Raw genomic sequence first — 26,951 nt, forward strand, 5'->3', positions numbered from 1 at the left:
GCACAAGGGGCTGGTTCATTCTCCTGGCGAAGGAGTGTGTTTGGACATGTTGGAGCTTGTTGTAGGTCTGGTTGCGGTACAGCGAGGGCACCTGCACTGTACACTGCATGCCCTCGAAACCTGCGGCAATGAGCGGCGGATGAGAAACAGGTGGACGTGTCGCATCCACCGTGATGATGGGACACTTCCGAACCTGAGCGTTCTTCCTCAACGCCTGAGCGATCATGAGGTATGAGATGGACACAACACCTACACAGAAAGCAAAGTCCGCAATGTATACGTACAATATAACTTTGGCCTTGTTTCCGGTAAGACCAAAGTGAGGCAGGCAAGGTCCAGAGCTCCTGGGATACGCTCGTAATGTGACCAATGCCGCCAGCGTGAAACTGGTGGTCCATAATAGTGCCGTGAGGGCCAGAGTACAGGGGAACGAAGCAGTACGGTTGGGCTGCTGACCCAGGACCATGCGGAGCCGATGAAGGGCAATCACAGCTACTGTTTCGAGGGACATAATGATGAAGCCCGAGCTGGTGAGGTGAAAGGCAAAGCAGAAACCCTTGGACACACCACCGCTAGTGTCTCCAGTGTCTAGAAAGAGCACCAGTGCAAACATGGGTGCGGTGACACAGCAAATGAACAGGTCACAGAAGGACAGGTTGAGGATCATGAAGTCGAAGTAGGTGCGGAACTTGCGGAACGCTGGGTCGAAGAAGGATAAGAAGACCACCAAGTTTCCATAAGAACCGAGACAAAAGATGAGGACCAACAGAAGGGAGCAGGAGGCGAGGGTAGCTGTGTGGATTAAGGCCCAGCCGCTCACCGAAGCAGACTGGCTCTGGGAGCTGTTAAAGCTCAGAGGTTTCGCAAACTCAGCCAGGTCCAAAGGCCAGGCAGTGCTGTTCATGGTACACATGGGTATGCAAAGTGGTCACAGCCTCAGAGTGTTGCCCATTTTGCCTTTAGGTCACCCAAGAGTGAGCTAATGATCCCATTGTGCACATGGTTCATGGTAGACCCTATGGATTGCTGCAAGGACACAAGGGATAAGAAATATTGATTAGTAACAGACAATATGAAGCTTTGCCTATGATGACTGTAACACAATATTTTAACACAAATAAGCAAGACCTAAAGGTCTTTTTTAACCATTTCAAGGATTCGTTTCATGTTATATTATCACTTGGTGCACAAATTATTTACAATTTCTTTAAAAGCACAGAGCATCAGGATGACTATGTATCTTATATCATCCGTGCGCGCTCCCGTCATCCACAAGTCTATCGATTAAGATCAAACGTGCCAGCAACAATCTGCATAATATCTGAAGGCTTTTCTTATTCGTTAACCTCTATTAAGAATATTACTGCAGGTGAATGTGCGCCGATTCGCCAATCGTGTCAAAAATGCATCCAAGCCCCCATCTTTGAAAGAACATATACAATAAATTGCATGCATCGTTCAAACAAAAGTCCAGTAAATATATAATAAATCGTTCAGTCTGTTCACACAGTCGCCTATAATGCACATAACCATGCGGCATTCTTTCTCCACTTGCCGAAAAAATATGATTTTCTTACCATGGATTCCCTATGTGTGCCTTTTTTACGACGCCGTGTTTTCCACATTTGTACGAATTTCCAAAGTATATAAACGTTACAATCATCCTAGTTAGAGAAAGAGTATCACAGCAAAAGATAAGAATGAAAAACAGAGTGAATTTAATGCGCAGGAGAGTGGGCGCGCCTCACTGGAATCAGAACCCGTGAATGGACAGAAAGCGCGTGCCCGTGAACATAGGATGCTCACTAAGGAAGCACAAACAGTCTAATTGAATACATATAATACATCACATAATGTGCACAATATTGTAAAATTATATTATAAAAATATATATATATATACAGTACAGACCAAAAGTTTGGACACACCTTCTCATTCAAAGAGTTTTCTTTATTTTCATGACTATGAAAATTGTAGATTCACACTGAAGGCATCAAAACTATGAATTAACACATGTGGAATTATATATGGAATTATATACATAACAAAAAAGTGTGAAACAACTGAAAATATGTCATATTCTAGGTTCTTTAAAGTAGCCACCTTTTGCTTTGATTACTGCTTTGCACACTCTTGGCGTTCTCTTGATGAGCTTCAAGAGGTAGTCACCTGAAATGGTCTTCCAACAGTCTTGAAGGAGTTCCCCGAGATGCTTAGCACTTGTTGGCCCTTTTGCCTTCTGTCTGCGGTCCAGCTCGCCCCTAAACCATCTCGATTGGGTTCAGGTCCGGTGACTGTGGAGGCCAGGTCATCTGGCGCAGCACCCCATCACTCTCCTTCTTGGTCAAATAGCCCTTGATGCCTTCAGTGTGACTCTACAATTTTCATAGTCATGAAAATAAAGAAAACTATTTGAATGAGAAGGTGTGTCCAAACTTTTGGTCTGCACTGTATATATATATAGTGAACTAAAATACAATGGAAAATATATATCTATATATAATGTTTATATAAAATCTACATAATTTTTTCCCCACTAAATATAATACATATAATTTTACAATATTGTGCACATTATGTGATGTATTATATATTTAACATTAATTGTAATAATTTTTCAATTAAATAAGAGCAGACACACATGCACAATTACAATACATACACAAATTTTGGGTTTGTGTGTGTTAATATATATATATATATATATATATATATATATATATATATATATATATATATATATATATATATATATATATATATATATATATATATATATATATCAACATGGGAGTAGCACAAAAAAGACTTTACCTCCATGATTTGTCACACTTTATTACAAACATCTGTTGACTTTTGTTAAATATTTGTAAAAGGAATATCAAGGGAAAAAAGTAATCAGTCAGTCAAGCATTAGCATAGCATTACAGCATAACTGTGTTCTAGTTTACCAACCAAAGTTGAACTACACATTGGCTAATGACATGGTTTTGACACAGCGTGAATTATACTTAAAATGTAATCTTGCCAACAAACCACGGCATTAATGTATGATCTACGACTGTTGCTACTAATAGGTTCAGCAATGCTTGCTAACGTCAAGTCTCAATGACACTGTCTCCACATTTGCTGACAGTTCCTTTAAAAAGCTGGAGATGAGAACACCAGGCTTGAAGCAAAAACGGCAAACACTAAACTAAATGCAAAGGACAGACTAAAAATTTCAATTAAATAAATTAATAAATGGTAAACATTTATTGACTGCAAAAATACTAATAGAAAAAAAGATGCATGAAGTGCAGGAGGGAGGAGTTTTAAATCTCATGGACTACTATTTTGTAACATTCTGATTATACTGAATTTTTAGTTTAGTTCAGCTGTATTGGCATGACAACTGAAGAATAGCATCACCAAATGATATAATCTTACACTCTTTCATTTATGTAGGCTTACATAACTGTTCAAAATGCACACTGTCTCTATGAGGCAGGAGGAAATTTACAGTGCTACTTCAAAAAGAAGAAGAAAAGAAAAGGGTATTGGTACTTTTACCTCATACACACACATGTAACATTTATCAACATAACGTGCACACATTTCAAACAGATTACTGCTAAAACTGTAAAATGCTAGTATTACTATAAATGCAGAGCAAGCAGTGCAGAAAACTGCTTCATATTGGGCTTTAACAATCCATACTGCACTCAAACAAGCGGAAACTGAAATCTATACAAGACCATTGTAGATGCAGCTCAGCGATACCTGTAATAAAGTTCCCCTTAAATATTAAGTGTATTCAAAAAAAATAAAAAAACAAGTAAAATATTCTAGTTATCTCACAACTAGATGATTGCATCTATTGCTACATTAAATGCGATTATTTAATTTTCTGTCCTCTACAAACAATCCCAGACATTCAGAGCAAACAAAAATTCAGGTTTCAGTTAGCTTTGTCATTTCCCTTCACCAGACAGTGACATCATTCTGAAAAACAGAAAAGAAATGATCATAAGAAGAGTCTGAAAATAAAACATGAATAAGAAAACTTATATCATATATGGTATCAAAATTTATCAAAGTGGATGAATGACTCAAAAAATTATTTAATGATGAAATAAGTCTATAAAAATCAACTGTTTTACCCAATATGTGTGGTATAGTATGTGTTGTACCATAGTATTACTATTTTTGATGTACAGAGTTGCTGCCTACAATATATAAATCGTTCCAAATCAGTAATTTCATTTAAATTAGGATGCTGCCTTAGAAGGCATCAGAAAGCAAATCAGCTTACTAGGTTTTGGAAAAGAGCCTGTGTGTTTGTGTTTATAACAGACCTAAGCGTAGTAACAGGGGGAGACCAGCAGATCTGTGAGCACAAGCAGCTGGTCATCTGTGAACTTCTGCTTGTGTTCCTGCCAGTTATCATGATGAGTGCGACGGAAATCCGACAGGGTTTTCTTCACAGTCATCTAGAGAACCAACAAATATATATTTATCTAAAACATCTTGTGAGTCACTCATTTAAAGTAACTGGCTCTCAGTTTAGCTAGTATTCTCAGTATTGCAGTTGCTGGTCTACCTTTGCCATCCATACATTATCTTCCAAATGCAGTTGCATGAGTAATGTTCAACTTCCAGAAATGTTTAAACCTTTCATCTTTGCTCAGTCAAATCCTGGCCCCCTGCAGACTGCAATCAGCTGATCATTCCCAATCAACCCCCATTCTCTCCAGCTAACAGCTGGAAAGGAGAAATAGCTGTACCTCTATAGGCTGTGTGTCGTTTAGGTGGGCACTCAGGTCCATTAGGATCTGGGGCATCCAGGTGGGCACATCATACGGGCTGGACAGGATGCAGGCACTCAGACCCAATACACCTGCATGTCGCCGCACCAGGTCTATACACACCACAAAAATGAAAAATTCAAGTAGAGTTATTTAAGGTATATAAATATATCTAGGGTGAACTCAGGTAAATAAATCCAAGTGATTAAAACAGCCAAAGTTTATTTGAATTCAAACTAGATATAAAATCATATAAAATAACAATTAACATCTGAAATCTAATTGACCAAAGTCATGATGTTAAATGAAAAACGTGTGTGATTTGCTAAAAATTACTCTGTTTTCAAGATGAACTTTAAGCATTAGACTACAAAAGTAATTTAAATGTAAAACGTAGGAAAAATGAACATGCACAATTAAATATCCAGTACTGGATTACAAATACTTTATATTGAACAACATTGATAATTAATAAATTCTATAATATCTCTACTCGAATAATTTAAACTTTATAGCTTAAAAGCATTCATAGATTAATCAAATGTTTCCTGAGCATTCTTGATGATTTCTGAAGGATCACTTGACACTGAAGACTGGAGTATTGGCTTCTGAATATTAAGCTTTGCCATCACAGAAATAAATATTTTAAAATATATTCAAATACAAAACAATTATTTTAAATAGTAAATGTATTTTGCAGTATTACTGTTTTTACTGTATTTTTGGTAAGTGTAGAGAGACTGCATCCAAAAGCATTTTCTTTTTTAAATTGCTGAGCCCAGACTTAGTGTATGTACTGTATATATGTCTGTGTGATCATTACCAGCAGAAGGGATCGTGTCCACCACTGAGCACAGCTCTCTCCTCTTGCGCTTGGGCAGACAGGTTTTGCTCAGGGCCTCAAAATGGGCCTGCATGGTTTCATCAATGCTGAGAAAATTACACTGCAGGAATCCACTTATAGTGGTGGCGGCCATCTCCCTCACCTAAAAACATGAAGAAAGAGTGACAGATAGAGAGAAGGAAAGAAAGATCATTACAGAAGAGTGTTACAGTTCAGGCTAATATCTGTTCAGACAGTTTCTCTTTTCAGTTATCTAAAGCGTGGGAAGTGCAGAGCAGGGACAGACGGGGTCTTTTGTGTCACAACTTTTCTTTAAAGCAGAAGAATACAAGAAGTGTTGCAAATGTATGTAACATAGCAGAACAGTGCAATCTGCATCACAGAACAAAATACCATGTTCCAGAGCAGGACTACAGTCAGGTAGAAATGGGCGAATAAGCAAAGTTAGAGTTTATTAGCACTGATGTGCTAAACAACTAGCGTGAACAACTAGTCATCTAACCGGTATGGTGGTCCAGTAGTGCATAACACAACAAAATCTTAACAACACAACACATAGGACTAATTTCATTGTGTTGTGCTAATTTTGCTGTGTTGCAGCTTGTTTCCATTGTGTTGTGCTAATTTTGTTGTGTTGCGACTTGTTTTTGTGTACTACTGGGCCACTGTAAACTAGTCTCAAAGAAGCCCTGTGTAATTAGGCAAAAAAATCCAGAGATATTCCAAATAAACAGCCATAAAAGCTGACTCAGCAATAGCAATTCTCTGTGCATGTCCTTGCTGACAAGGAAACAATGGCTATAGTTTTGACACTTCAAACTCTTGTGATCTTGGCCTGTGTGCTCTGATCTTTAACCTTGAAACAGTCACTGTCACATTGTGATTGGCTAGTACTAATCAACCGAATGTCTGCATCACATTACAGAGGGTCGAATCGTATGCATCATGGAATCCAGAGTGCTTTTATTTAATAGGTTCAATTAAAGGGTGTAGTTTTCTTCAACTCATAACCCTATTCTTTTCCCCCTTTAGCCTCTTCTCTCTCTGTTTGCTGTCCTCTCCTCTCTGAAAATTTGAATATCTATCACCATGGAAACAGAATATTGCTGCAGCTAGGAGTTGCTATGGTAACAGTAAGAGGGATCGAAGGATAGAGAGCATGTGTGTGTGTGAGAGAGAGAGAGAGAGAGAGAGAGAGCAAAGGAAAACAAGAGAATGCTACATCATTGAAAAGACAGAACGGAACACATTTAACCTTAGTGATTATTCTAAAACACACGCATAAATTTAGATATACTGAAGATATATAATCTTGAACAGTAATTAGGCTTAATTCAAGTGAAAAATGTCTTAAATCTGCAAATACCTGCACACATTATGAAATCATTATATGTGCATTTCTGCTACGCATAATAAGGGCCAACAATATGGAATATATATATATATATATATATATATATATATATATATATATATATATATATATATATGTATAAAAATACATTAACTACAGAAGTGTAATATTTTATCAAATGTAAGTTGTTAATGTGATGTCAAACCTGTAAAAATAGGGTAAAATACTGTAATTACATTAAAAAATCTGATTAAATTAATATATACCACTTTTGAAATAAGTACAAATGTGAAATGCCAATTTATGTTAACAAGGTTAAATTGCATTACTTCATATGAGAGAAACTTTTAAAAGTATTCCAACTGCCAAAAAATGTCCACTCTCTCACTATGCTGTCAAGATGAATGAAGCCTTCATTGGTGAGTTGGTCATTCATTTTATTCCAATTCTCTGCTGACTGGATGTCATAGTTAAAATGCTTTTCACAAAGTTCATCCATTTAATTTTTGAATTTTAATTGATTGTAGAACACAACTAATTTATAATACGCAGTATAAAATTACTAGGCAAGTCTGTACTCTCATATTAGGCATGGTAGATGATTGGTTGTGCCCCATAGAAATAAAGAGCCAGAGACACCACTAGTCCTCAGAAACTGTGAAACATACCTTTATACATGTGTATATATCAGTGTTCAAGTTTATTCACACACCTCAAGTTGTTCATCCTCCAGCAGGCGCAGTACTAGCGCTCTCACGTCACTGACAGCCTTGGCATCACTGAGGAAAGTGAAAAGATTGTAGAAAACCATGATCTGCAGGTATGTGAGAACCGTGTAACGTGCGTGCCATGAGCTGCTCCTCGAAATCTGTAACAAACTGCTGGTCAGATTACACATTAAACCCTCATATTCAAAAGCATATTTAATGTGTGTGTGTGTGCACATTATGGGCATTGGAAAGTCACCTCCTCAAGTGCATTGAGGACTTGTGGGATCTGCTCAGAGTACAGCAGTCCCTGGGACATAAGAGACAGACATGTCTTAGCATCTCTCTTCATCTCATCATAGCTGTCGTCATTCTCCACAGGAGCAATCTAGAAAGAGAGAGACAGACAGGCTTAAAAGTACAAGACTTGTAGACAGTTAACTAAATTACAGACAATTTTGGGACTCACTTTAAAGAGTAGAGGGAGGAGACGAAGCTGTTCTGGGACCACAGAAGAGAAGGACCGTCCAACACTGGTCATCAACCACTTCAACACTATCACAAATACAAGATTATTTTTAAAATACCACTTCCGCACACTCAAACAATCACATTCACACACAAACTACACACCAGTTTTGAGTAATTTGATGGCTTGTTTCCTCTCATCTTGATCTCCCTCTGTGTTCTCCTCTACAACGTGGTTCTGGATCTCTTCCTCGCCCTCCGTTAAAGGCTTGAGCCTGGCCAGCACACGCTCTGTGAACTCTGCGATGCGCGGAGATGCGGTGGGCTGAGTGTGTGGCAGGTTTACATCGATCATGAAGATGTAGGTGAGCACACTGAGAGACAGGCCAAGAAGAGAGAAAGAATGAATGGCAGTTGCTGAGACAAAAGCAAACAATGACTTTGAAAAGAAAATGCATATAATGTTGACTTGATTTTTGCATTCAAGTACATACCTGCCGATGCGTTCACGTACATTCTTGTAGACCTGAGTGAGTTTGGGTTCTAGGTACTGTAGTAACCTGTGAAGCAACTCTGGAACTCTCCATTCCTGCTGAGCAAGCCCTCCCTGCAGCACATACAGACGGCTGAAAAAGAGACAAGATATGGCATCCAATTTAAATCCAAACTTAGACTTGAAATATAAAGAAGTCCCATTCAGCATTTCCACTTTTTAATCCATTAAGTACATTCAGCTTTTAAAAAAGGAAGTGTGTGGTAGTGACGTCATACCAGGCATCCACAAATGAGCCTCCTTCTCCTGTGACCGGAGATTCCATCAGCATTTCAAACAGCCAGTGCAGCTTTCGTGGGTCTCGGCTCTCCTGTACAATACATATATTTGTACACAAGGAATATTTTTGGGATCATATTAAAGAATATACTGGTCTAATAGAATTCTAATAGAATGCGCTGTTTAAAAGTTTTTAGGTCTGTAAGATTTTTAAAAAATGCTTTTGAAAGACTTGAAAGAAAAATTATTTGTGCAAAAACTCAATATGAGGCATACAGATCTACAATCTTACTTAAAGATGATTTTGTGCTCTAAAAAGAGTGACAAAGGTGTCCTTACGCAGGCAGTGGCGATACAGGTGCCCCAGTCCGCATATGTCTCAATGGTGATATTGGAAAGAGCTTTACGGAGGAGTGGACACAGCAGAGCCCACAGTTTTTCCACCTGTAATAAACACATACAAACTTGAACTTAACTTGGTTGTACTGCACCTATATTTTATGCATGTGTGCTGATACCTTGCTGTAGCTCCAGTGTTTGGAGCCCCTGATGAGTCCAGAGATGATCTCCGCCACACAGCGCTGGGGGCTCTCATGGGAATCTGCAACCAGACGCTCCATATGAGGCTTCAGCAGAGGCAGGAAGGCATCATCAAAGTTCCGAAAAAGACCCTTTGACCACACAAGATGATATTTATGAAGCGGTCCATATTTGTTGATTTTTGGTTTATTGACTGGGTTTCAGACATGGTTTTGAGAAACAGACCGCAGAAGCTAAAGACTCTCACCTTAAAGAGGCAAAATCGTCGTGGGCTGAATTGATCTTTCCCCTTTCTGTCCTCCAGCGACAAATACTGGATGAACTGATCTATGAACTGCTGGTCTGAGAAATGATCATATATGATCTGTTCACTCTACAACACAGAAAACATGCATGAACAAACCTAAGCAATCAAGACAAAAACCAGATTGAAATAAAAAAACAGAATAAAAAATATTGTTCTGAAGTGGTTGGCTTTAGATGTCCTTTGGTTTAGTGATGCACCGAAATGAAAATTCTGCGCCCAAACCGAAACCGAAAATTTAGGATGCACTTGGCCGAAAACCGAAACTGAAGCCGAAAATGGCTTCTTTTAAAAATGTATATATATATATTGCTTGGATTTAATGGATCTGAATTGAAAAATCACAATATAATAATCAAACTTTTATTAACAGTTACATAACAAAACATAAAATATTTTTTACAATAAATATAAATAATAATTATGCTTCAAGTTTTATGTTACATCAAATAAAATAGTTTTTTAAAAATTGTGCAAAAAAATCCAAAATTTTGGAGATTTTTGCAGAACAAATGTTACATATTGCAACTTTGGTGTCCTCTCCTATAGGGCTGTCACTTTTGTGGAAAAAAAATCCTGTTCGATTTTTGAGACATAGGCAAAGTGTTCATTGAATCGTTAGTAAATTGCCTATATTTGGCGTTGATCCGTTTTTCAACGCCAAATATAGGCAAATCCACCGACAACTAAACAGGCATTAGGGCGAACGTAAAGAGGGCGCTTGAGACGCGCACAAGTCAGCAATGTGGACTGCCATAACATCAATGAAAAACATTACTGAAGACTACATTGATATTATGCACTAATAGGCTCTCTCTCTCTGTGTGTGTGTGTGTGTGTGTGTCAGAACCTGCAGTTGCTGTGTGACGCGCGTTCGCTGCGAGCGTATAGTGACGAGCAGGACGCGCTCCGAGAGAAGGCCGTTAAAATCGATTCCCTGTTTTCGTTTTCGAAACTTGTGTTGGTTGGTCCGATCGATTGTGCAGCTTTTGTGACAAGCTTTTTTTGATTGTGACAGCCCTTTGACATGCTTAATCTTTGATAGGCAGACGCGTGATAACAGCTCGACCGTGAGTGAAACCTAAGCGCTTGCTCACGGATGGGAGGGGCGGGTGACATTCATTTTCGGTTTACGTTTTCGGCTGTTTTTTTTTTATTTCGGCCCGAAACCGATAATGCCATTTCGGCCGAAACTTTTCGGCGGCCGAAATTTCGGTGCACCCCTAGTTTGAATATTTACGTACTTCATTCATCTCTTCTCTTGTTTTGCCCTGTTTGGGCTGTTCCTCAAGAGGGGCATAGAGCATCAGCGTCCTAAAAAAAAAAACATAAAATAAAACTAATTTTGAATTGATTGTCAATCAAATGCTAAATATACACTGTTGTTCAAAAGTTTGATTTTCAGCAGCCGTTACTCTAGTCTTTAGTGTCACAATCCTAACACATAATCATTTTTTGTTAATATCATTGTTGAGAACAGTTATGCTACTTAACATTTTTGTGATATATATATTTTGTCCAGTTTTCTTTGATGCATATAAAGTTCAAAAGATATCTTCTATAATGCTGAAAGGGTTTTCCTTTTCCTTGTATAATGTTCTCTGCATTCCTTGTATGGCTTTAGAAGACATTTAATATGGTGCACAAATCATGTTTTTAAGCATGTGTACCGTGGCCATGTGGAATAACCCCAGTGGGTTTTCTCAATGAAGCAGCATTCATTCCAGTCCTGCTGGGAGCGTGGCAACCTGCTGCTGTCATACTGCAGCCACTGGTTATCAGGCCTGTCTCCCACCAACAGAGAGCTTAGAGCTTTACCACCAGCTACATGAAGAACAGGAAGAAATATTACACAAATCTCAGATATTCTTTGATATGTGTCCATTTACTGAGACCACATAGTCATTTATTACTGTAAAGTTGGTGTTCTCACATGACTGCAGCAATGTTTTGAGCTCAGATATGTCGTAGGGATTCACTCCCACTTTCTTGTGAGGTCTCTTGAGCTGCTTTAGAATGCCACTCACTGCTGATATTGCACCCTAAAAAATCAACAGCAGACGCCAGAATGAAGTGTCTTTTTGTGCAACTTTCCTTTCGCACATATGTTTATAAGTATAATTGTGACAGAATGCACACACAAACACACATTGCGAACTAAGAGCGAGTCGTGGTTCAGGCTCTCAACGAAAAAGAGGACTGCAGAGGAAGGCAAAGGGTGGTCATCTCTCAGCATCAGAGAGAGGAAGCCGATAGCTATCTGCTCAAACTTCCAGGGCCTGCCAAATAAACAAGCATAAGACCAATGAATTTCCATTACTTTACCATTCAGACATTTGCTGTGCAGTCTAACCAGACACAATGAGTAGACGTACAAGTTTACGTCATAAAGGCTGTCCAAAAGATCCATCACTAGCTTCTTGTACTTCCTGTTATAGGATTGATAAAAAAAAAACAAAAAAAAACATGACTAAATGTTTGTGTATATCCACTGCATAATGGAATTTAAATCGGAAAGCATATTTGTATGTAGTTTTTTAATTTAATTTATTTATTTACTTACTGCACTGCGTCTTTGTTTTTCTGTTCCTCTCTCTTTCTTCCCTCCACTTCCTCCTGTTCAGATGCGGCACATGGAGTCGGTTCTGGGTTACTGGATTTCATCAATTTTAGAGCAACTTCTACACAGCTCTCCGGAATCTGAATATGAAACAAAAAAGAACAGTGTAAAGACAAATGTCACAGTAAAAATACCTTTACTTTTGTTACTGCTGCAGTTAACATAGAAAAAAAAAAGAAACTGGTGTGCGATGTCAACAAAAATAATTTTCACTTCATACTATATCATGTCCATACTTTACATTATGAACCAAGGCTTTCGGTTTACTTAAAGCTGAAGGGTGTCATTTTTTCTGATGTTTAGTTGATGTTTCTCCCTCATTTAGGCTACTGTTAGCTGAACTCACAGAAAAGTCAATTCCAATGGTCTCGTACTGGCGGTGGATTCTGTCAGCCAGATCATCAAAGAGCCGGACGACTGAAGACTTCTCTAGAGACATTGAGGGGCTCATACCAGAACGCACAATGGCAGGCCATGTGAGAGCAATGCAGTCCCAGTACTGCAGGTTAGCAAGACAGATCCCAGAGTGGTTCCCTAACAGACAGTACAAGGCACCCTGGAGAAGAGTAAAAAAGACAGACAAAATATGACCCTACTCAATTTTCAAAAGCTTGTCATATGTCAGAATGATCAATAGGAAGAGAAAGATCCTTAAGTTTCTTTCAGTGTATATTTATCCCGAACTGTGTAAGACCTACTTTGAATTGCTGCTGGGTGACGTCAGTACGGTTTGGGTCCAGATACTCCAGCACTGCAGGGATGACGTCTCTGCAGCACAAGCTGTAGTTTCCCATTGCTGTGAACAGCACGTTCTGAGCTTTACTCCTCACCTGAGGTAAAACAGGGACTGTTAATGATGTATTCATTGCTTTTTATGTGTGAATACATTTGTACGTTTGTGTATATGGCCTTGTCATACCTGACTGTACCTGCTGGTGGACAGTCTAAGCAGGTCATTTATCAAGTCCTGATGAACACTCCTGTAGCAACATCCTTCCATGGTCAGATTTCTTAACTGAAACACACAGGCACAAAACACACTCAGAACTACTGAAATCCTAACAAAACATGCTGAAGAGCCCCAGAATATGCATTCTTGTTTCAGGATTATAATCCCTAACCCATCTCATGAAAATAATAATTTTACCCTAAAACCAAAATAGTTTGAGTAACATTTTTTCAATAGCTTTCGTGACACATTTTCACAATGTATTCATTTTCTTTATGCAATTTATTAAAGGATGTATTATTAGAATGCAGGAATAAATAAATCGATAAAATAAAATGAAAAAAATTAATAAAATAGTTCTGTCAGGTTTTGAGATTCACCCAAATGCTCTGTAAAATGTAATTAATATTATTATTATTATTATAATTCTTATGAGTTACCTCATGTTGCAACATGACTCTGTCTATGAGTAGAGCCCTAATGTGCTGTTTACTACCATGAAGCTGGAGAGAAGAAGAGAGAGTGTCAGTCAACTACACGTCAAATAAAGAGATTGGTAACAGATATTAAATATGTGTCTAACCTTGTTCTCCATGGACTTCTTAATGAGATTGAAACTTTTCCAACGCGAGTCAAACTCATGTTTGTGTGAGCCTTTAAAGTGGAGCAGGTCGTTGATGATCTACAAAGAAAAAACACCATTTGTCAGTCATACCACTGCTTATCACCGATACAGTACTGTAAATATCACATGCACATAAACCTGACAGACAAAAACCTGACAGTGTTGCAGTTCACCTTTATAATTGAGAAGAGGGATTTGATGTCATCCTCTGAGTGCTCTAGAGTGTGGTCTGTATGGATAAACATCATAGAGTTGAAAGACAGATCTACTGATGTAAAAAAAAAAAAAAAATGTTGTATTAAAATTTAAAGTTTAAATCTAGAACAGGACTAGAGTAACTTACGAAGTAGAGGTCTAATCACCTTACAGATGTCCTCTCTGTAGTTCTCTCCAGACAGGTCTGAAATATAATCAATAATAAGCAAGCAACTAATTTATTAATCAGTATAGCTCTAGCACTGGTTTTAAACACAAGGAAATTACTCACCATAGTCTACTCCAGTGTACACGTTTGTCTCGCATAGCTGAATCATACTGTTTATCCTGAAGTGAAAGGCATTGCAAGGTTACAATATTATTAAATGAATATGTATTAAAATATAGTGCTATAATCTGCCTGTGTAAGTGCACTATATTGAGTGTGTGTGTCACACTCACTTCTCTGGCACAGGTTCTCCATTCAGTGGAGGCAGAAGGCTGGTTGCTCCCAGAAGGCAGTTGTGAACAATGGACAGACTCTGTAGAACATCATCCCTAAAAAGACACAAAACTCATTGGCAAATTATTCTTTCTCTCATCTGTTTTTCTGAATTGTACTTGTTTGTATTAATGCATTAATTAAAATGTGTCCATCAAAAAACAAAAAACACATTAAGTCCCTTTAAAAAAAAAAAAAAAAAAGTATGAACACATTTCTGGTTTGATGTTGATGAACTGGAACATACTGATGGGGCTGTGGGGTTACAAATGAGTTCAAACAGATTACATGTTACCGTATCCTGTGGCTGACCTGCTGATGTCCTGTTCTCCCTGTGTGTGTTTCTGCAGACGCTGGAGTTCAGGTTTTAACAATAGATCCAGCAAGTAAAAAACAAACTCTTTCCCTTCTGTGCTGGGCACGTGCCATTGGATGCTCAGGTTCAACAGGTCTCCAGGCCGACCCCAGTCCTGATCCAGAGAGGAGACAGAGACAACTAGTGGAACATCAGCCTCAATAATGTAGTTTTTTTCTTTTTCACAAAAAAACATAACATAAAAAAGACAATATTGACCAATGTTTTGTGCAATTAAGTAGACTGATGATAACTGGTGTAATTTCTAAAATCATCTTTATCTTTTCTTGATGCACTTTTCTTTAAGACCTTAAAATAAAAAACATTATAAAAGAAGTTTCATGGATTTGTTTTCATAAATTTAGAAAAAAAAGGGGAGTAGTTTTGATTTTCTGAGAACATCTGTTTGTCTGAGAAAAGGTGCTCAGGTTAACCAATGCTAGAGACGGTGACGGAACTCCACTAATCCATTCATTTACTCAATCTTCTCATCTCTTCCTCTTTAGAAACATTTGATGGGATAAAAGTAAAGCCCAGTCACAGGAGCAAACACATATGTATAGTGGGAACTTCCCATTCACACTGCTGTAGTGAATTTAAACATTTTGGATATTTTTTATTACTATACTTTAACACCGATCATATTATATTATAATTTTCATTTAATATGAGTATTTACTAATTTATATCATATTTATATCCACTAATTAATATCAAACTTAAAATACAACATTTGTCACTTTGTAACAGAAATAATTAACCCAAAGAAATTCTTTTAAATTGGGAGTAGTTGAGTTTTTTTTAAATATAGTTCTCAAATTTTTTTCTCCAGAGAAAAAAGACCTCTTATCCAGAGTTTCAAAAGAGATCTCAACGATATCTCTGAGTTTAGATGTCAACTGAAGACAGGCATTTCTCATCAAACTCATTTAAGCACAAAACTAACTGGCCATGGTTATGCTTTTCACATCAAACAGCTCTGTCCTGTACAGTATGTCAACAACTGTTTTCAAATGGATCCTTGGTTATGTGGAATCTTCAGGATTATGGCATCATATTTCAGATTTATTCTTAGCAGAGTTGAGTCTCGTGTCACAATGAGAGGGGTAGTGGCAAATCAGGCACCTCATTTTCCACTTGAGGCTGACCTTAATTGGAAGGTATGTATCAGTATGCTGCTGGACCCCTCCGGGCGTGCTGCAGTACTCTCTGGGATAGATGAGGGACATGGAGCGCAGGGTGTGATAGAGCAGCTTACAGGCCAGATTGTAGCCCTGCTTACATTTCAGGTGCAGAGTTAACTGAAGAATCTGCACCAGCTGAGACCTGTACAGTAACAGTTGTTCACCATCCACACGGCTCACCTACAGCCAGAGACAAGGACTGTTATTATAAAAATATCTAGATATGCTTATAGTAACAGGATTCCAGATAGAAATAGATTTGTAGTTATAGATTCTAAAGTCAAGTTTTAGATTTAAAGAGTTCTAAATATCTTTTTTTTTTATTTATAAACTTTTATTTTCTTCAATTACAGATATATACTACCACTCAAAGTCTGGGGCCAGCAAGATATTTTAAAGCAAAGCTGAAAAAAGTTTTTCTTTTAAAAATGATAAAGCGTCATAACTGTTTTTAACAGTGATAATAAAAAGGAATGTTTCCTAAGCACAAAGTCAGCATATTAGAACGATTTCTGAAAGATCATGTGACACAAAAGACTGGAGTTGCTGCAAATTCAGTTTTGCAATCACAGAAAAAAAGGACTTTACTGTTTAACTTTATTTTTAATCAAATAAATGTAGGATTGATAAGCATAGGAGAACTCTTTTAAAAGCATGAAAAATTCTCAATTAAAGTGTAAAGTGTGTAAAGTTGAAATTCCAAAGTTTTACATTTAGATTTCTATATTTCTAGAGTTTGATTTCTACATATACATTTCAAAAGTTCTATATTTCTAGATAGACATGTTCACTTATAGATCGCTAGATTAAGATTTTTGCATTTCCAAATATACTGATTTCCAGAATCAGTTTAAATTTCTACCTTTCTAGAGCAAGCTAGCAAGATATCTACACATTGACCAATCCAGTGCTGACCTCAGACAACAGCAGGAGGTTCCACATCAGCTCTTTATCTAGCTCCTCTTCATTAAATACGTCTTCATCTGAGAACACATGATATGTTAACAGGAAACTCACAACACATGTAGCAATATCACTGACACATTACATGCAGGCGGAACTTACAGGCTGAGATTTTTAAAATGGCATTACAGCAGTGGGGCAAAAAGAGTTTCAGAGCCACTGCAGGGTGACACTGAAAGGGGAATAATCATTTAAATTGGTCAGCCAGAAGGTTTGAGAAACACCATCAGCTGTGGGAGTCAGTGAGTTGAACTCAGGACACCGACCTTGGTTGCAGCTCGGCACATGTTCGCCACCATCCGTCCAGCCACGTGAGTCTCAAAAATATTTCTAGTGGCAAAGTTAAAGACTTTTTCCAGAGCCACCTATAAAAATGAAGGAAATATGTTCAAATATCATAACATAGTTAAAGCACTATACACTTCCGTTCGTAAGTTTAGGGTCTGTAAGATTTTCATTTTTAAAATAAATCAAACTTTTATTCAGCAAGGATACATTACTTTGTTCAAAAGTGACAATGAAGACATTAAGAAATGTTAAAAGTGTTTTTTTTTTACTTAACATTTTACCAAAGCAACTAGACAAATATGTTTCATGGATCATGTGACACTGCAGACTGGAGCAATGGCTGATGAAAACTCAGTTTTGCCACCACAAAGTATAAATTAAACAATTAAATAAATAATATTTCCCAATATTACTGTTTTTTTTTAAATCATAGAAATGCAGCCTTGGTTAGCATAAGAGATTTGGTGAAAAAACATTTCAGAAAATCTTACCAACCCCAAACTTTTGAGTGGTAGTATATGTTATGACTAGGTTTAACTCCGTGGGTACAGAGAGTGTGTTTATAATGACCTGGAATATTTCCATAGAGCATTGCGTGAGGATAGTGCTGAATGTGGAGGACAGGCCCAGCTCCACCAGACTCTCCAGATGAGTCATTTTCTCTGTCTCCATCTCCTCCCAGGTCTGTTCTAGTGTACTCGTGTCAATCAGTGCAAAGCACCTAAATACACAAACATGAGAGGGAGAACGAGGATCCAGAAAGAAATACACATGTACAGTATAAAAAGACAGTTCTGTACCTATCAATAAACTGAAGAACAAAATCCTCAAACTCTGCTGAGGCTGAACACAACTCTTTTTCCACCTACACAAAAAACATAAAATGAAAAAATTGCACATGAATTATGAGATGTAAAAAGATCCTAATGACAGGAGGATGTTTCACCTGTGTGAGGTCATTTCTTGTCTGAACAGCAGCTGAACAGTCCACCAATGGCACAAGAGTAACAAAAGTCCCTAAAAATTGGAATGTTACCTAAAAAAAACACACTTACTGTATATTTTTTTACAATTTATATATATACACACACAATTACATTTATAGTTTACCAGTTTTCATCATCAATAACCAACATCTGTCTTGAAGAGACTCTCACCATGCACTTGCTGAAGTCATTGGGGTCGACCCCAGGCAGAGCCCTCATGAGGAGAGGCAGCATGTGTGTGGGACCCTCTGGAAACCTCTGGCCCCCGGCCACAAGGCTCCGTGCCACACCGATCATACAGCTTAGAGTGGCGGTCAGCTGGTGAGGCTCAGTGAGGGTCTCCATGGCAGGATATGTCCTTAAATGAGATGAAGAACAGGAGAAAATGCTTTTTATGTGATAATGTCCAGCCCATCATCAATTTGTCGTCTCTTTTCTAAACTATTCAGGGTTTGTTAACAAGTTGAATTCTACAAAACATCTATGAAATGATTGTACTCTTAAAATGGTTCCCTCAAAATATATTAGACTGTACATAAACAAACAAACACACTTACTTCTCCAGCACTGGAGGAATGACTAGCTCAGGTCTGAGCAGGGCAAGGTTTTGCAGGGCCTGGGCAGCATCCAGGCTGCCAGTTTTGCTAAACATCGCCAGCAGGACGGGCTGCTTCATACTTTCTACAAAGTCTGTGATGTCCTGCTCACTGAGAAGGTGGCTCTCGGGAACAGGAGTCAGCCACGTTGGTGTCCGGTAACGTTCTCGATGCAGACGTTTCACAACGCTAGCAGGTAATCGCTGAACGAGCTTCATGAGTTTCATCTAGGGATGGATGGAGCAACACAAAACACTTTTATAAATAAAGAAATGAAAATAAAATATAATAAATCAAATAATGTAAAAATCCCCCCCCCCCATTATTAGGTAGTTCAATGAAGAAGAGAAGGAATTATTAGGGAGAAAAGGGGGAAATGGACTTGAAATGGAGCTCTGACCATAATGATATTACTATTACAACTGTGAAACAGATTGAATGAACAAACTTAAGACTTATCTAGCACACACATCTGTAATGGGTCTGTAATTACGAGATGTATTTAGATAAAGGTGTCATTGAAGCCTAAATAAATAAAGCAAACATGGATTAAATGTAATGTTAGTTCTATTGAGCTTTTAATGTCAAAATTGCACTACAGTTGCCATTTGATCAAAGGGATGAATATTAACTTCAACTTCTGATGAGTGAGCATGGTGGCCTTTGACATATTCTTTCCTGCAATAAAACGTTTGGTACCCTATGATGGTCACCGCAAACCATACAATTCATTTGCATCAAAGGAAGAACACTTTCAGTAAGCTTCTGAAAACAAATCAGATGTTCCACAGAATGCACACAATCTCATCAACAGCTCAAAGGGAAAAACAAAGTAATATCGCAACAATGTGGTTACAATAAAAGGACAACTGTGTTGGGTTTACTGTGACATTTGAAACTAAGAACTAGATGCCTCCCTCATTCAAAGCAAACATGCATCCCTGGAAAGACAAACTGTCCTGTGGTCTATGAGGAGAAGTTTCTAGAAAAGAATGGCATGCATTGTTGATAGCAGCTGTGTGTTTTAAATGGACACAGCTGCAAGCTCTTAAAAAGCCTTGTTCATTTTTTGGTTATGGCTTATTTTAAAACAATAACTTATTTGTTATTCTTTATAAATAGTATATGACTTATGCTTTATATATTTTGATATTTTGCATTTTGTATCATATTTTTATTTATACTAAATTGCAGAATCAGAAATTTCCACCAGTAACTCACCAGCCAGCGGCCGTGGTTAGAAGGGTGGAAAAACGAGGCGATACTGTTGAAAAGGCCACTGAGCTGGGTCTGAGTCTGCTTGCTGGGCCCTCCCTAAATATAAAGTAAATGCATTACATCATATCCTGATGGTTTTGATCCTTGATGGCATTTCAATAGCAATTAAAAGCGTATGTGCTTCATTTTACCAGCAAAGCAGAAATCCAGATGACCACATGACTGATGTCATAGGCATTTGTCAGATATCTGGAAACCAGCATCTGACTGGACCCTACAGGAAGATTAAGACTCCGTAAGATCCTAGTGAAAATCTGAAAACAGAGACAGAATACAAACTGTATAATCAGCAATACCGAACCAGCTATGGCTTATTGTGTGTTCAAAACAGCCAAGGAAAATCATTTAAACAAGAAACTTTTCAAGCAATGTCTCTCTAAGGTGGCAGTAATGTGAATATCTCACCTTGGGTATATAAGGGTCCCAGTCTATATAACCAATGTTGTCATTTGCCAGTCTTGCAAAAAGGCTGACAAGATTCTGAAACAGACAAAATCAGGTTAATTCTAATGTAATGGATTACTGAAGTGAGTTAAAATTCGATAGTGAGGCAACTATACTTACCACTTCCCAATTTGGAAGGTTCTGCACTGATACCCACAGGCTTATCAACTCATCAAACCAAAGTCTGTGGAAACACACAAACCAAAATACTTTATACACACCAATTTCCAGACTAATAGGACGGATTGTGCAAGTGAAAGCAGACTGAAAATGTGTCGTAAATTTCAGGCAGCGCTCACTTAAAGCCCTTATCATGGAGCTCTGGAGGGAGAGTGGTGGGCAGGAAGAGCTCAAAATATCCCATTGCCTTCTGCATGGTAACGTCAAATGGGCACATCAGAGGCCTCCACTCTTCAAGCATCTCCTGTGTGGCTGATTCTGGGAAATATCTGCATGCATTCATACAAAGACACACAGAGAACAATTTTGTGAAGCGCTGTTGCTGATATCTGATCTCAAGCATTATGCACAGATATGACAACACTAAAACTTTGACATGTGCCATTTAAATGTCATGGTAAAGTGTATGCAGTAAAAGTAAATTCTTATTAACTGGATAACTGGTTAAAGTGCTTTAGTAAAGGATTACAGTCTATAAGTCACATCAGGAATCCTGACACACACCATGCGGCACTTCCTGTCGACCATTTCCTGTCGACCATTGGCCTGTCTATGAGCAACCTGCAAACAGTGTGTTATCTGTACAGACTGAAGGCATGGACTTCTCTGACCACTGACATGATAACTTTTTCTTTAATCCTACTGTAGATGAGCTGAGAGGAACTTTGAACATGCAGCTTCACCTCACCCTAAATAACTTCCATAGAGTCTCTTCTGTGTTTAAGTGGAAACAAGGCAAGCATAAATTTTTCTCTTTCTATTTCAATTAAAATGTAAAAAAAAAAAAACTGTATGGATATGATGTCCTTGTTGACCTCCTGTTGATAAAGGGATAGCACTGATCCTGGCAGACTCCCACAAAACCAAATTAAAAGAGCATTAAACAGGATTAACAACCAAGGGAGAAACTAAGGATCTATTAGGGCACAGTTTATATCTACACTACCTGTCAAATATATGAGAAGTAGCAATCAAAAACACCCACTCATCCAAAAGCTAATTTTAAACTTTTAAGATTTTTTGAAAGATAATCAAAACTATACATATTTAGTCAAGTGTGTCCAAATCTTTTACTGAACTTTGATTAACCTGCCTGGAAAATAAAGCAGAAAACTTTCTATCAACATAAATGTACATGTTTTTGTTGTTGTTGTTTTTTTTTACGTTTTAATTCTTTTCTGTCATTTGTGATCAATTTAATACATCATTGCAGAAAAAAAATATTATTTGTTACAAATATCGTTTTGACCCATAACCTTGGTAGTGTATGTCTGGAATAAGCTACCTGCTTGGTAGTGTATGTCTGGAATAAGAAAAAGAAGATATGCAAGTAAGTACTTACGGTCTGCAATTCTTGATTAAAGCCTTCAGAATTGCTTCCACTGAGCTGCAAATGCAAGAGAAACTTGAAAGTGGCCAACACTGGATACGACAGCACATTCTAATTCCATGCAAACAATGACCAAGACAACACACTAGTGTTCTAAGACCCGCTCATGCATCATGTTATAAACTCAAACAGGCAGCGATGAAGCCAGTGGTAGCGGAACCACTTTGGGGGTTTATTTTATTTGAACACAGCTTTGCTGTGAACTGATGGACATATCAGGCGCTGATGGTCCATCTGTGACCTATATGCTGCTGAAAAGCTGGTCAGTCCAGCTCTTTTAAAGTTTTATCAAACCCTTTATCCTGTGCATCTGAAGTAGAAATTAATTTCTGATCTTCAATTACATCACCAAATCACATTCATCACTTGCATGAAATCCATCAAACACACATATGCATCTAAACCACACAGCTAAACAAATGTAAACAAGGTCAGTGTCACCAAAAAACTGCAGATATGTGACACCCAGACGGGGCCTCTGAACCGGACAACCTTTTTTTGAAACGGGACAAAGTTATCTTTAACCTGTGCACTCATACAGAGGAAAGAATCCATCAGTGTGGAATGACTGGGTAGCAGGAGCCAAGAAGGAAACTGAAGTATCAGATATCTGTATTAATGAGCATGGAACACTCAACACTCAGAAACTATGTACAATACAAGGTGTTTGCTGGGGCATTACAACTGAGAGCAACAGAGTGTTATTGAATGATGTGAGAGCAGCACAACATTGGTTTTCAAAATGTGAGTCCAACAGCCTGTGACGGGGTGTCAGTACTTTTTTTGTGCAATGTGACATGCATCTTATTGGGCAAAAGTGCACTCAGTAATTTTAAATTTTACATTTTTAATACTATGTTTTATATCAAATCTATAGATAATATTAATTGTATTTTAATATTACTATTATTTCCTTACACAGATTTCAGAACATCTAAATTACATAAATGGCCAGCAGCATTATGCGGTTACAAAAAATTGTAAAAAGGCAGCAGCAACAGATCTAGTTACTTTTTTTTAATGTTTGCTATTGTCTATTATTTAAGTAATACAGGATAGTAAATGCCTAAAAGTATACCCAAGATAGAAAATTCATATTAGCAGCAAAGTTAGACAATGATCCATTTTTGCATAACAAGTATTTCAACAGAAACTAAAATATGCCGACAGTGCAAAATTCACCTAATCATGTAATGAATGATGTTGTGCATCAGCAGTGCCTAATAAACAAAAATATCATGCATCCACAGCAACCGAATTTAAGTTAAATAAAGTCAAACACAACTGAGACAAATAAAATCCAGTGAAACATTTAAAAGTGCACTTTAAAATATTAACATAGAGTTCTTACCACCTCTGTGCAAGTTTAACAATTATGTGTTTAGAGGAAGAGTGTGGCCGCAGAGAACTGAACATGAGAGGAGAAAAAAAGACAGGCTCACTCAGCACTTCCTGTCTACTATGCTCAACATCAGCACCAGTTCTAAGATGTGTGCAGATTTCCAGCATTAAGAGTGACAGTCTTCAAAATAAGAAGCTGGGATGAAAGTTATGAGGGTAACTATATGATTTATTGAGTAGATATGCAAAAGTGATTAAGCAAAATGGATCGCTTTAGAAACAGTGTTTTTTAACATGTATTTTTAAAATATTGTTGAAAAAAAAAATCACTTTTTATAATGTTTCTGATGGGATATGAATGTACCTGGGAAACCAGTTCAGGCCGAGGTGCTCTGTCTTTGAGTACAGGATCCTGTCCTGCAACTCATAAAGTGGCCGCCAAGGCAATTCTAAGTCCTCTCTTGAAAGCAGCTCCTTCTTCCTGTAAGACAAAATAATTTAAATGAGATGATGATGTGAAGAACCGATTAATACATATCTACATAAACAAATTGCAGTTTCTTTTTTATTATTTCATTATTGTATTATCTTAATTTTAGATTGGCTTCTCCTAAAAAAAACAGTTAATTGCAATGCAAAAAACAACTGAACAAAAAACTAAAATAAAGGTACAATATGATATTATAATATTAATTTATATATCATTCTTAATCGGCAAGGCAAGTTACTTTTTCTAGAAACTAATATAACTAGCTTCAGTGTATGATTTTGTATATTTGTTAGGGACTTCTAAGCCTCTAGTCATGTGTCAAAAATTTTCACAAACATATTAATAAAATAATATGCATACACACACACACACACACACACACACACACACACACACACACACACACACACACACACACACACATATATATATATATATGACCTATTATATTCCATAAAACTAATAATAATTATGTGTTACAACTGTGTTATTTAAATAAATGAAATCTAATGACCTTGAAGAATTTCAATCTTTTCAGCAGTGCTAAAGAGTTTGCAAAGTACTACAGAAATGCCCTACACTAGTGACATCATCTTTGTGCTTCCAGTGTTGATGTCGTCATCATCATGTGACTAAATGGAGGGCATGTAGGAAGTCCATCTTACTTGAGCAGGGTGATGAGGAGACGGGCGAAGCTCTGCATCATACTGATCTCCAATTTGGGGATGGTGACCAGCTCATACAGCAGCTTGACAAAGAGCACATGGTCCTCTTTGCTAAACTTCCTTCCATACAGTTGCAGATATCTGAAGGACAAGAACTCAGTGTTTTTTTTTTGTATTAAAGTTTAACACTTTATTTAAACTATATTGTCTCCATCCAATATTAACAGGTGAGTTGTATGGTATGAAATAGATTGGCAGTTGCCAATTATAGAACTGACAGTGTTATAGTTCAGACCCTGGACTTCCAAATCATTCCTTTCTGTCTGATTAGTGTAGTTATGTTAGATCACGGCATCAACAATGTGCATCTATGAATAAAACCAAGAAAAAGAAGAACACATTTAAATTTGGATGTGTTTTCAGTTGCTTCGTGTTGAAAAGTGGAGACATAAAAGCAACATGTGATACCCAAGTAAATCACTTTAATTAGAAGATTTAGGTCAAGCTGTCAAAGCTTTCTTTCCAATGAAAAGTATTTTGACTAATGGTTAACCTGACACAATCAAATAATTTAGGTCAGACATGGATATCATAGTTTCCGTGCTTGGGCTGGCAATTCCAATGGCTTACCAAGTGGGTTTTGTGTTCACTGGAATTGCAGTGATAAAAAAAGCCATGTCCTAAACACCCAAGGACACACAGAGACAAGTCCCAACACAACCACTGGGACATCTCCAAACATGGGCATAGCTTGCATTTTGGCCTTAGAATTTTTTTTTTTTTAAACAGACCATCTAAAGAGGCTACATCAAAAGAGGATTCATTAATACATTTAGTGAAGTTGGTTTAAGCAAATATCTTGGATAACATTGAAGACATTTTTTCCGTGCATGTTTACTGTTTACAGATGAGTAGCAATTGCATGTCATAGTCACACGTAGTCTGACATCAGCGACCGTTTGTGCTTGTTGTGCTCTTAAAATAGCATTGAGGGGCGAAAACATAACCAAGTCATTTTGCAATCGCTGACAAAATATTTGGCTTGTTAAACACCAGTCCATTGCTTACTTTCACCGCAATGAAGAAGACTCAACCCAATAACTCAATATCAGTAAAATGTATAGCAAAATATAATGTTGCCAAATTGTACGTCAACAGTGGGTTAATCTAGAAAAAAGAAGAAAAACAAAACGAGTAAGCTAATATGGATTTTACGCGGTTAAAATAGCACACACGTAACGTTACTCTTCAAAGGGTTCCAACTGAACATTCTGCAAGATTTGTTTGAATGACGCAAGTGAAACCAAACGAGTGACTACGCACGCGCAACAGCAGTCAGCGCGCACTCTCGATTAGCGCTCTATTTAAAACGCACTGGAGATATTTTTACCGTAGTCTGCTTTATCCTCCTTAATACAAAGGGGCCATTCAGTGTTCCTGTGACTCTATAAACCGAGCTGCCTAGGAACATCACTTTAAGAGATTAAGAGAATGTATTCATGATTAAAAATCATAGACATTCTAGGAACAACCCCATAATTTAATTTCGTTGGCAGACGAAACTACCCGGATGGGTCCTGTTTGATGAGTTAATGCCTCTTTAAATACATACGTGGAAAGTTTCCTCGTCCAAAACAAGACACCTGGCCATATCTCTCTAAGTTGGACGGCTCTGCCGAGGTTTCCTTTGATCTGTGCCAAAAATGCTTTGGACTCTTCGTCTAGTTTGTCCTTGTAAGGCAAAAGTTCGTTGTAAACAATATCTTTTTGCGGAACAAACCCTAAATATTCAGTTGCTTCTTTTTTCATATTACAGTCCCCCAAATGTGGCTCCTCCACTTCGATTATATTAGAGACAGTCATGAACAAAAATATTCCAAACAGTGATGAGCTTCTGAGATGGTATGAGAATTAAATTGCAAATTATAAAACCACTATAAATGTCAAAAACATTACACAGTCGAGGTATTTTCTTGTTGGAAGACGCGCACTGTCATCGCTCTTGTCGTTTCTGAACTCTCTAGGATAATGATGACCTCTTTTAAGCAGACCCGCTTGCTGTCAAGCATCGTATTTCTATATTACGAGCTCTCCATGTATCCGTTTCCATTCAGCCGTAACCAG

General features: G+C 37.6%; 2 protein-coding genes across 3 annotated transcripts in view; both read right to left on the reverse strand.

Annotated features, from left to right (window-relative positions):
- gpr75 (G protein-coupled receptor 75) overlaps positions 1 to 1,800 on the reverse strand; it is a 2,860-nt gene extending 1,060 nt beyond the window's left edge. The window contains exons 1-2 of the mRNA XM_059565483.1: positions 1,578 to 1,800; positions 1 to 1,026 (exon numbers count right to left, since the gene is read on the reverse strand). The exon at positions 1 to 1,026 is cut by the window's left edge and continues 1,060 nt beyond it. Coding sequence (XP_059421466.1) covers positions 1 to 913 — 913 coding nt within the window. The 5' untranslated portion in view covers positions 914 to 1,026; positions 1,578 to 1,800. The remainder of the gene's footprint in view (positions 1,027 to 1,577) is intronic.
- A 1,019-nt stretch (positions 1,801 to 2,819) lies between these two features.
- On the reverse strand, positions 2,820 to 26,951 carry psme4a (proteasome activator subunit 4a). Of its 2 annotated transcripts, XM_059565949.1 has the most exons (48): positions 26,440 to 26,951; positions 24,828 to 24,968; positions 24,037 to 24,153; positions 23,683 to 23,739; positions 22,284 to 22,328; positions 21,061 to 21,210; positions 20,882 to 20,945; positions 20,723 to 20,797; positions 20,449 to 20,571; positions 20,261 to 20,353; positions 19,001 to 19,266; positions 18,615 to 18,801; positions 18,404 to 18,493; positions 18,258 to 18,322; positions 18,028 to 18,178; positions 17,436 to 17,534; positions 17,272 to 17,341; positions 17,122 to 17,189; positions 16,171 to 16,386; positions 14,980 to 15,137; positions 14,628 to 14,723; positions 14,458 to 14,513; positions 14,314 to 14,370; positions 14,144 to 14,199; positions 13,929 to 14,027; positions 13,786 to 13,848; positions 13,316 to 13,411; positions 13,095 to 13,226; positions 12,743 to 12,952; positions 12,340 to 12,476; positions 12,152 to 12,205; positions 11,926 to 12,055; positions 11,710 to 11,818; positions 11,447 to 11,600; positions 11,021 to 11,090; positions 9,720 to 9,845; positions 9,451 to 9,603; positions 9,272 to 9,376; positions 8,932 to 9,023; positions 8,655 to 8,786; positions 8,326 to 8,534; positions 8,162 to 8,247; positions 7,952 to 8,080; positions 7,698 to 7,853; positions 5,611 to 5,773; positions 4,767 to 4,900; positions 4,338 to 4,472; positions 2,820 to 3,984 (listed from the first exon to the last, which is right to left on the reverse strand). In XM_059565949.1, exons 1-47 carry the CDS (start codon positions 26,688 to 26,690, stop codon positions 4,338 to 4,340), a joined length of 5,625 nt encoding a protein of 1,874 aa, XP_059421932.1. In that variant the 5' UTR covers positions 26,691 to 26,951; the 3' UTR covers positions 2,820 to 3,984. The 2 variants fall into 2 exon arrangements, with proteins under 2 accessions (XP_059421932.1, XP_059421933.1); XM_059565950.1 differs by lacking the exon at positions 23,683 to 23,739.

This window comes from Carassius carassius, chromosome 14 (genome assembly GCF_963082965.1).
Source record: "Carassius carassius chromosome 14, fCarCar2.1, whole genome shotgun sequence".
Taxonomy (NCBI): Eukaryota; Metazoa; Chordata; class Actinopteri; order Cypriniformes; family Cyprinidae; genus Carassius; species Carassius carassius.